The sequence below is a fragment of the Nicotiana sylvestris genome, chromosome 5 (genome assembly GCF_000393655.2).
Source record: "Nicotiana sylvestris chromosome 5, ASM39365v2, whole genome shotgun sequence".
Taxonomy (NCBI): Eukaryota; Viridiplantae; Streptophyta; class Magnoliopsida; order Solanales; family Solanaceae; genus Nicotiana; species Nicotiana sylvestris.
This window is the reverse complement of record NC_091061.1, coordinates 114,755,777-114,766,434: the sequence shown is the minus strand read 5'-3', so window position 1 is coordinate 114,766,434 and position 10,658 is coordinate 114,755,777. Positions and strand designations below refer to the sequence as shown.

Sequence of the window (10,658 nt, the reverse complement as noted above, 5' to 3'; positions counted from 1 at the left end):
AGAAAAAAAAAGGAAGACAACGCATTTAAAAAAAAATATTTTGATAATAAGGGGAGAAAGTCTATTGTTTAAATTTATTATGTCGAGTTGAAATTGAAATGAAGGAAAAAAATAGCAAATCAAACATTAATTTCAAAAGATTATTAGTAGTATTTTTGCAATTGCAAGTAATATTTGTGTTGAAGTTATGTCCAAAATAGTATCATGCTAATTCCATGTGTTTAATTTCTTCAAAGAAGAAAGTAAACACTAGACAGTCTAGCTCAAAATTGAGATCCAATTTCGTCGAAGACCATTTCCTTGATATGACAATTAGGACCTCTATCTCTGTCTCTCGTCATTTAATGATAATTTTTATTGAATTTTCGAAACGATGTCATTGCATTTTCTACCCCTAATGTTGGGCATAGTGTTAACGTAACTAAATTCGTAGAAGTATTCCAACTTTTTTCATCATGTCCAGAGTGGTTCCCAAGCTGCATAGACACTATTGTCGTCCAAAAAAAGGTTGGTATTTCCATAAGTTTGTTGATCAGGACACACGCTGCCGTTGTTTCCTTGATTTTGTGACATCTCCCGACAAATCAGTGACACCAAATTTGCGTTTTGCGACTGCACGTTCAACATCTCTACTTGAGCTTTGGCAAGCTCTGCTTGAAGCTCACTTATTTGCTTCTGTAGCTGGCAAATTGCACCCGCGCAGCCGTATACTGGATCTCTGATTCTCGCATTTGCTTCATACACCATGCTGTTCACTGCATCTGCTCTTTGATCCTCCCGAAGCTCCTATAAATAATTAGGGGTTTTGTGCAATTTGCCATAAGTTTTAGAGAAATATTAATGATCTTATAGTAAGGAAATGAAGACAAATTTTTGGACAGGAAATATAGTATATTGATCTATTTCTTTATGGCATACTCCGTCCATCCCAATTTATTGATATAGTTTATTTTTCTGTAATCACATTTTTTTTCATATGTCTTTTAAATGTTATTAATCTTTTATTATTGTGAGTAAAAAACTTAAAAATTTTGTGTCCACATTTACAGCCAAATTGAGAAGTTTGATTCTTGAAATTTGAACGGTATAAGATAAATTGGGACGGAGAGAGTACTATATAATATAACTTGGGACATAGAGTATGGTTAAAACTTGAATATGTCTGAATCGATTCCGGTGATCTTAAGAATCATCACCAATCAAATAAATTTGAAAAAAGAAAAACAGAAAAAGCTCTCTTACAATCACTTCGTAAGAGAAGCATATATGTACATATATAATTGCAGATTCATATTGCGTAAGCTATTAGAATGAGCGGTAAATATTCGTGCTTCCCAAATGCGATTCTCTCTAATTCGGGGACAAGGTGGAGGCTTTGTTTATGAAAATTATAAAACTCAAAGTGAAAGGAATTTATATAAACTTTACAAAGTGCAATATAATTAGCTTTAGCTAGATCGTGGAAAATAATAGCTAAAGTGTAGAATGTGGAAAATAGTTAAAGAAGTCACACAACACCTTTTTTAATTGAAAATTTTATTTAAAGAAACGGACATGGGAACAAAAAGAAAAAACAAAAGAAGAAGAGAAAAAGAGAACACATACTAGAAAAAACAAGTCAATTAAAACTAAGCATCAAGGGATAGATTTCAGAGCCCCGAAAACAATCAAGAAAGTTGAGATGTTTTATCTGTGGTCGTTCGGATGAAACAAATACCTGTAACATTTTGATGATATTGCTGGCACCAAAGACTCTATGAGCAATGGTGAACTTAAGCGGCTCCGTCGGCGGAAAGTAGGGTGCCAAAACACATTTATCGACGCATCTCCGGCGGAGGATCTTGCAGGCGGCGCAAGGCGTCAGAATCACCGGCGACGGAGGAGACGGAGGAGGCGTCATCATTCCGGCAGAAGACGATGAAGAAGTAGCGGTGATTTTATCACTGCATTCCATGTGTTTTAGTGTAGTGTCAAATATGATCACTATTTGTGGAGCGTGTTAAGAGTTGTGTATAGCAATGAGTATACCATGAGATTTTATATATAGTGAGAGGAAGGAAATAAGAGGATTACTTATTTATCTTTCAACAATAATGACGTCGCTATACGTGACTGGCTAACTTAATGACGTCATCAGTGGAGGATATTTTCTACAGCAGAGTAATAGTATAATTTCTTGAAGAAATTAGTATATTCATTTTATATGATAGTTTATGATTCGGTGCAAAGCTCACAAAGAATTTTTTTGGCAAATATCATTAATATGTCATGATATTTTTATAACTATAAAATTATATCACTTAAAAGAAAAATTGAAAGGTTAAGGTTAAACAATTTCTAAGTATAAATATTTTATTTTTGCTAGAGAAGATTAAAAAAAAAAGTATCGTATAAGATAATGGAATTAACATTCAAAGTAACAAATGTGTGTTTATGTGTATGTATGTACGTAGATCCATTTTATTACTGCTATGTTACTCGTTAGAAGGGGTACAAAAATAGAAACTACTTGAGTTAAATAGAGTACGATAGACAAACATTATTAAACAACAGAAATAATTTATCTTCGCCACGTTACGTTTTAGCTGTACCAAGTGGACTTTCTAAGTGAATCAATCTCCATAGGTTTCTAGTATGAATTAATGATAAAAGGAAAAAATTAGGACACATATCAAACTTGTTGAATAATATAGTTAGAAGCAATAATTAAGGAACAAAATGGCACGAATAAGTTGATTGACTGATGATAGCTTAAAAGAAGGATACTTTCTACACAGTATAAAAATGTTTTACATCAGTGGGTTAAGATTGGCGTGTAACCAGAAGTAATTTTCTTTATTAATTATAATTCACAATCTAAATATACAGTAAATAACATGTTATAACTAATTATACATTGATATAGTGTTTTAAAGATTTACTTACTGTTATATATGTATATGAGTTGGATCTTAAAAAAGGACTTTTTGAGATTGAACAATCAGGATAAGTACTGGCCAAAGAAAAAGGATGAATAAGCAGAGAAGGAATAAGAAACTCTCAGACCTAGCTAGTCGAAAAGGTGGACCATCTAATGTCAAAAGGCCAAAAGATGATGGATATCTATAATTTATTCTACTACTAAACCAACTTTGATTATTTTCAGCTTCATTTTGACAGCCTAACTATCTTTGCTTTCAGACTTCTTTAATTTATTTCTTTCTATCTTGCAATTAAAATAGTAAAATAAAAAATAAAATCTAAGGTTTATTATCTACCTAATATTCTATAATATTTTTTATTTAATCTTAATTATGTAAGTCAGCAAGCTAGTCAAGCATTCTGGAAAGCATCCACAATTTTTTAATCAAATGATTAGAAGTTTCTAATAAAATTCAATATCTTGGAGAAGGAATTAAAAGCTTAGATTGAGAGAAAAGACACTCACAATCAACGTCTTCAAATTGAAAACCACCATTCTGGCTTCTAAATTCTAATCCTTATTTATATCGAAAAAGAAATGGTTGCTTTAATGTAGTTTCTCCATTAATTGCATGTTATTTCTGTATAGGGTAACATATTTGTTCATATTAGATGCTCACATGATAAAGCGCCACGTAGAGTTAGGGGTGTTCGTCGGTCGGTATGGTACGGTATTTTAGATATTTTGAATCGGTATTCGGTTTCTTAAATTGTTATACCAATACCATACCTAATTAAAGTCGGTATGGTTTGATTTTTCTCCTTTCGTTTCGATTTATTCAGTTTGAATACTAGTTAGTGCATAGAATCATAGACTGTAATATTCTTAATCAAAGTACTCAAAGTACAAAATTAAAAATATTTGTTGACAAAAGTTTTGTCCAAAACCAACAAATATCAACCCAAAGAGAAAACCGTACATAAAGAATAAATTTGATCATTGAAATGTCTTGTTACTTGTTTGGAGTTAATCGGTGAATTTAGAGAATAAAGGAAAGTAAAATTTTAGATTTTTTATATTTATGTTATAATTAATAATATGTGTATTGTGTAATATAATATATATTCGGTACGGTATCGATATTTTAGTATTTTATTTAAAAATATCAAATACCATACCTAATACCAATTATTTTTAAAAAAAATTAAACCAAATATCAAATTGAATACCAAATACCAAAATTTTCGGTTTCAGTACGGTAATTCAGTATTTACCAAATTATGCATAGCCCTACGTGGAGCCGAAGACAGAAGGCAATCAGGTCTGAAGGCAACAATCTCGTTTGTCCCTGAAGGGGGTGGTGTTAATAAAGGCGAAATAAATGTCTGCCACCCGTTAGGTTTTAATGGAGAATATTCTATAGCATTAAGTACATGGTCCGTTATAGAGAATACGGCATTCACTTCCTATCGTTACACATTCTTCAATGGCCCCCATAATTGTCATTTAAGAAGGATTCGATCCTAGGACCTTGTTCCCTAAGTGCAATTATAAATAGAGGTTCAACAGCCATTGTAAAGGACACGAATATTCTAACAAGCTGATACTATACTTTGTTCAAAAGCTCATTAATATTTCATCTTCTTGGTCATCAATATTGTTAATACTGCCTCCAGAAGCTTTGCTCCCGGAATCAAGATTTCTACAGTCATATCTCAATTTCAACGCTAAGTCTTACATTCTTGTATAATTTATTTATCATTTTGGGATCAAATTAATTCACTTGTCTATAAACCACGTACATATTCAACTGTACCGTTTTACGTATAAATAGTTTGGCACCCACCGTGAAGCCTAGACAGTAGTGTGTAATTGAATTGATCCTTGCATCTATTACTAACCTGTTTGATTCTTTGTTTTTAGCAAAAATCAAAGAAAATGGCAGATAATGATGGCAACATCGCACACAATGTTGAGGCCCAAGGAAATCAGCCTCAGCAGAAGATTCAATCAGTGATACCCGCAATGAGGGGGATGAGACCACATCGGTTCACGGAGGGCAGTATCTGTAACATGTTCAAGAGGCAACTCCTGATGATATTAAAGACAAGCATGTCATTGAAACAGTACAAATCCTGAGGGAGCAACAAAAGGCCATTATAGGCCACCTTTCACGATAGGATCAGGTCATGATAGAATTGAGGCAGGCGTTGTCGGGGAATTCCAATAACATGAATGGACGAGGTCCAGTTCCTCCCGGTATTCCCACAAACCAAACAACGCAGAGGGTCGACAATAACACCCCGAGGGGCGAACTCGATTTCGACAGGGTCGGGGGAACAGTAGCCGATCCGGTAACAATAATGAGAATAATCCCTTTAAAACCGAACTCATGCGGTTTATGAGGTAAATAAACACCCGAATGGATCAGATTCCAGGCCCACCACCAATATTGAAAGGACCAGACTCAAAAAAGTACACCCAATTACTGTTCAAACCAAGCACGGCACCAGAGTTGATCCCGAAGCGGTTCATAATTCCAGACGTGCTGAAGTATGATGGAAATTCAGATCCTCAGGAGCGTATAACCACCTATACAGCGGCGGTGAAGGAAAACGATTTAGCTCCGCACAAAATTGAGTCGGACTTACTGAAGAAATTCAGGGAGACCGCACAAAGGGGGCTCTGACATGGTATTCGCTTTTGTACGAGCACTCAATAGATTCCTTCGAGATACTCGTGGATTTTTTTATCAAGGCCCATGTCGGGGCCAGAAAGTTTCAGGCCCGAAAGGCCAACATATTTAGGATTGCACAAGGAGAGTTCGAATTGCTACGGGAATTCGTGAACCAATTCCAGAAACAAAGGATGATTCTCCTAGTTGTACTAGACGAGTGGGTAGCTGAAGAATTCACTAAAGGGTTGAATTAGAGAAGTTCTGATGTTTCCCAGAAATTGAAAGAAAGTCTGCTTGAGTTCCAGGCAACAACATGGGTAGATGTTCATAACCGGTATAAGTCAAAGATAAGAATTGAGGATGATCAGCTCGGTTTCCCGGCATCAACTAAAGGTCGGGATCGGGAAAAGAATAAGGAGATATCAAATGATGATTTCGACACAAATCGTCGGTCTTCAAGGGGTCGGTTTTTGCCTTATAAAAGGGTCGAAGGACGTGAAAGAGGTGTTCAGTCGGCAGATAGAATTACTACCGATAGGAGAGATGATCGAGGTCGAAATAACAAGTCATTGCAAGACAAGGACTTATCAGGTTCCCGACATTCCTCCTACCGCAGGATTTTCAAATACAACTCCAACGTCAGCATAGTGGAGCTAGTGTCGGCTATGAGGAACATTAAGGAAGCAGGGTTCCCGAAACTGATGAGATCTGATCCCAGTCAGAGGGATCCTAATTTGTGGTGCGAATACCATGAGACCAATGGTCACCGGATTAGGGATTATTGGCATTTGCGTGAGGAGGTGGCGATATTGCTAAAAAAGGGGCCACCTTAGAGAATTCTTAAGTGATCGGGCTAAAATCAATTACAGCCGCAATCGTGATAACATAGAACCTTCAAAATAAGGAAAAGATCCTCCACGTTTGACGATCAATATGATTTTTGAGGGAAACAAGATTAATGGTATGACATTTTCGGCGGCAAAAAAGACGAAGGTGTCGGTAACCCACAGTAAGAGACTCCGGGAAGTCGTTGAGGAACACATTACTTTCACAGAGGAAGACACAGATGGATTGTTGCTGCCACACAACAATGCTTTGGTAATATATTTAAATGTCTTAGATTTTAAAATTAAACGTGTTTTGGTGGACCTAGGAAGTTCGGCCAATATTATTCAGTGGAAAAATCTGGAGCAAGACAAGCTGACTGGAATTAGCATTCCCACCCCAAAACTCCTTGTTAGGTTCAATCTGGCAAACGTTACAACCCAAAGAGAGATCTTACTGCCCACGAATGCCAAGGGGGTGATGAAGATGACCCTTTTCGAGGTAATAGATGGCAATATTTTCTACAATATTATCTTGGGTAGATCACGGTTGCACGAGATAAAGGCGGTGTCGTCAACCTATTATCAACTAATAAAGTTACCAACTCCCGAGGGAATTAAACAAATAAGAGGAGACCAACCGGTGGCAAGGGAGGTGAATGCAATCTCAGTTTCCAGTAGCAAAGGAAAGGAACATGCAGCATCACAATTTCAGGAACCGGCGTCTGCTTACGAGCTGAGGGAAGTCAACCAAGGAGAGGAAGAGTCAGAATCCTATCAAGTACCGAGATATTTCTAGGTACCAAAAGAAATGGACGCAACAAAATCCACAGCGGAAGAACTGGAGCAAGTAGTGTTGTTCGAAAAGTTCTTGGAGAGGAAGTTCCACTTGGGGACAGGCTAAACCCCGAGCTCATGCCTGGATTTATCGAATTTCTTAAATTTTGATGTTGATTGTTTTACGTGGTCACATACGGATATGACAGGTATCCCGCTAGAAGTGGACGTGCACAAACTAAGCCTGGATCCCAATATCCCTCCGGTAAGATAGAAAAAAATGTCATATTGTCGAGGTTAGAAACAAATTCATCAAAGAAGAGGTAACTTATTTGCTTGATATCGGTTCAATCCAAGAAGTAAAGTATCCTGACAGTCTAGCTAATGTGATAGTAGTTCCAAAGAAAAATAATAAATTGTGCATGTGCGTAGACTATAAGGATTTAAATAAGGCACGCCCGAAAGACTCGTTCCCATTAACGAACATTGATCAAATGATTGATGCAATGGCCGGGCATGAGTTAATGAGTTTCATAGATGATTACTTCGGATACAACCAAATCAAGATGAACTCGAAGGATCAGGAAAAAACTTTGTTCATAACGAACTTTGGAACATATTGTTATAATGTGATGTCTTTCGGGCTAAAGAACGTCAGAGCCACTTATCAAAGGCTCGAAAACAAAATGTTTGAGAAATAAATAGGGAAAACTATGGAGGTTTACATAGATGATATGATGGTTAAGTCTTTAAACGCAGGTAATCATCTTAAGCACCTGCAAGAAACCTTTGACATCTTATGGAAGCACAACATGAAGCTTAACCCCAAGAAGTTGCATTCAGGATCAGCTCCTATAAGTTCCTGGGATTCCTGGTGTCACAAAGGGGATCAAGGTTAACCTATATAAAATTAAAGCCATCGATGACATCCGGACCAGCTATCAAGCATAAAAGAGGTTCAAAGGTTGACAGGGAGACTGGAAGCAGCTTCATTTCTCGGTCGTCGGAAAATGCCATCATTTCTTTTCACTACTCAAGAAGAAGAAGAACTTCGAATGGACTTTGGAATGTCATCAAGCCTTAAAGGATTTGAAAGGTATTTGTCGAGTTCTCCACTACCATCAAAACCGGAGGAAGGCAAATAGTTGCTGATTTGCTTAGTGGTCTTGGAGGTAGCGTAAGTGTCATTTTAGTCTGTGAGGACGGATATACGCAATCTCCTATCTATTATGTTAGTAAAATTTTAATGGGAGAAGAAACTCGCTACCCACATTTGGAAAAATTGGCCTTGGATCTCGTAGTCGCCGCTCGAAAGCTAAGGCCTTATTTTCAATGTCGTCTGATAGCCATGGTCGACACTTTTCCCCTGCAGAGTATTCTTCATAAACCTGAACTTTTAGGTAGGCTGTCCAAGTGGGTAGTTGAGATGAGTGAATTTGACATAAAGTATAAACTTAAGACAGCGACTAAGTCACAAGCTTTGCTACTAACTAAGCAGTGATGGTGTCAGAATCGACATCAGGAGTTTGGACCTTGTTCACGGACGGAGCTTCTAATGTGAAGGGTTCCGGGCTTGGCATAGTGCTAAACACGCCCTCGAGAAAAACCCTAAGGCATACCATAAGTTCCACTGACTAACAATGAAGAAGAGTATAAAACTTTGATTGCAGGACTCGAGTTGGCCCGGGGAATGGACTCCGAGTCATAGAAATCAAATGCGACTCCCAGTTGGTAGTAAATCAGATCCACTGGATAAAGAGGAGCGCATGCAATAGTATGTAGTGAAAGTCCAGGCTTTGCTCGCTCAGTCCAGGAATGGTCAATTACACACATCCTGAGGGAAGAGAACACAGAAGTAGACGCACTAGCTAATCTGGGTTCGGACTCCGGTACGGCCGTATAGCTTATGCATTCAGTATTGGACGCGGATAGCTATTACGAGTAATCACGACCAATTTGGTCTGGGACAGGAGAAATGAGATCATTGACTATCTCGAGCAGGGGAAATTTCCTGAAGATCCCAAGACATCTCGGGCGATACGCACTAAAGCAGCTCGATACAGCTTCAAGGGAGATCAATTGTATAGAATATCTTTCTAAGGCCCGTTGGCCCGATGTTTGGGGGCTTCCAAAGCCAACTATGTCATGCGGGAAGTCCATGAAGGGATCTGCGGAAATCACTCGAGCACGGATTCCTCAGTGCTAAAATTAATTAGGGCAGGATACTACTGGCCCGGATGGAGCAAGACGCTAAGGCTTACTTACAGAAATGTGATAAATGCCAATGCCACGCACCATCGGTACATCAATCGGAAAAACTACTACACTCGGTTTTGTCGCCCTAGACATTCATGAAGAGAAGAATGAATATAATTGGTCTGCTGCCACCGGCCCCCGATAAGGTAAGATTTTTTTTATTTTAACTAACTATTTTTCTAAGTGGGTTGAAGAAGTTCCTTACCAAAAAATCGGCGAACGCGAAGTGGTAGATTTCTTGTATGAGAATATAATTTGCAGATTCGAGATACCAAAAGAGATAGCCTGCGATAACGGGCCATAATTTACAGGCATAAAGGTCACAAAATTCCTTGAAGACTTAAAAATCAAGAGGTTCACATCATCACCCTATCACTTGAGTGAAAACGGTCAAGCAGAATCAACAAACAAGGTGATTATCTAAAATCTCAAAAAGATATTGGAAGCATCCAAAGGAGGGATATGGGCAATATCGAAAAATGGCCAAGTCAAGCACGAGGGAGACTCCTTTCTCTCTTGTATAGGGAGCAGAAGCCTTGATCCTGGTGGAAATAGGAGAAACTAACTTGATATATATCCGAGCGGATGAAGAAACAAACAATAAAGTAATATTGGTTAAATTGGAGCTGCTCGACGAACGCAAGGACTTGGCGCATCTAAGGATGGCAGCCCAAAACCTGATAATAGAAAGATATTATAATCAAAGAGCCAATCTCCATTATTTTAAAATAGTAGACTTGGTTTTGAGGAAAGTAACTCAGAAAACCCCGGAGCTCAACACAAGAAATCTAGGTCCAACATGGGAAGGCCCCTATCGAGTTTCAGCTGTCACCAGGAAAGGGTCATGCAAATTGGATAATCAAGATGGAGTGAAGTTGCCGAGCAACTGGAATGTGGAACACCTCAAAAAATACTATTACCGATGAGCCTCACCTATAGTGAAAGTATATGCTGCACTTTTTTTCCTTCGCCCAATTTTTGTCCCAATTGGGTTTTTTCTGACAATGTTTTTAACGAGGAAGAAACAGAAAGCATAATACGAAGGAAGCGTTGTCAGCAGAAATAAGACCTTTAAATGAAAAGGCATGCAAGCAACAATCCACTAAGGAGAGATTAAATAGTCTTTTGTTCGGTAGCAAATTTCCTATCGGGAAGTAAAGTTTGTTGTCAGGAAAATATTACCCGACCGTTCACAAGTGCAAGCCACTGGAGAATAGTTAGA

General features: G+C 37.8%; 2 protein-coding genes across 2 annotated transcripts; one reads left to right on the top strand and one right to left on the bottom strand.

The window, feature by feature from the left end:
• Positions 1–335: 335 nt before the first annotated feature.
• Positions 336–2,012, bottom strand: LOC104229416 (LOB domain-containing protein 1-like). Its single transcript, XM_009782060.2, has 2 exons — positions 1,718–2,012; positions 336–786 (listed from the first exon to the last, which is right to left on the bottom strand). The coding sequence occupies exons 1-2, from the start codon at positions 1,952–1,954 to the stop codon at positions 454–456; spliced, it is 570 nt and encodes a 189-aa protein (XP_009780362.1). The 5' UTR covers positions 1,955–2,012; the 3' UTR covers positions 336–453.
• Positions 2,013–6,512: 4,500 nt separating this feature from the next.
• LOC138869193 (uncharacterized) lies at positions 6,513–7,202 on the top strand. Its single transcript, XM_070146791.1, has one exon. It carries the CDS (start codon positions 6,513–6,515, stop codon positions 7,200–7,202), a length of 690 nt encoding a protein of 229 aa, XP_070002892.1.
• Positions 7,203–10,658: the final 3,456 nt, after the last annotated feature.

Excerpts from the sequence above, each read along its gene's own strand:
- LOC138869193 (XM_070146791.1), top strand. The coding sequence starts at position 6,513 with ATGATTTTTGAGGGAAACAAGATTAATGGTATGACATTTTCGGCGGCA.
- LOC104229416 (XM_009782060.2), bottom strand. The coding sequence starts at position 1,954 with ATGGAATGCAGTGATAAAATCACCGCTACTTCTTCATCGTCTTCTGCC. Across the intron at positions 787-1,717 it reads ATATCATCAAAATGTTACAG|GAGCTTCGGGAGGATCAAAG; the intron begins GTATTTGTTTCA and ends AATTATTTATAG.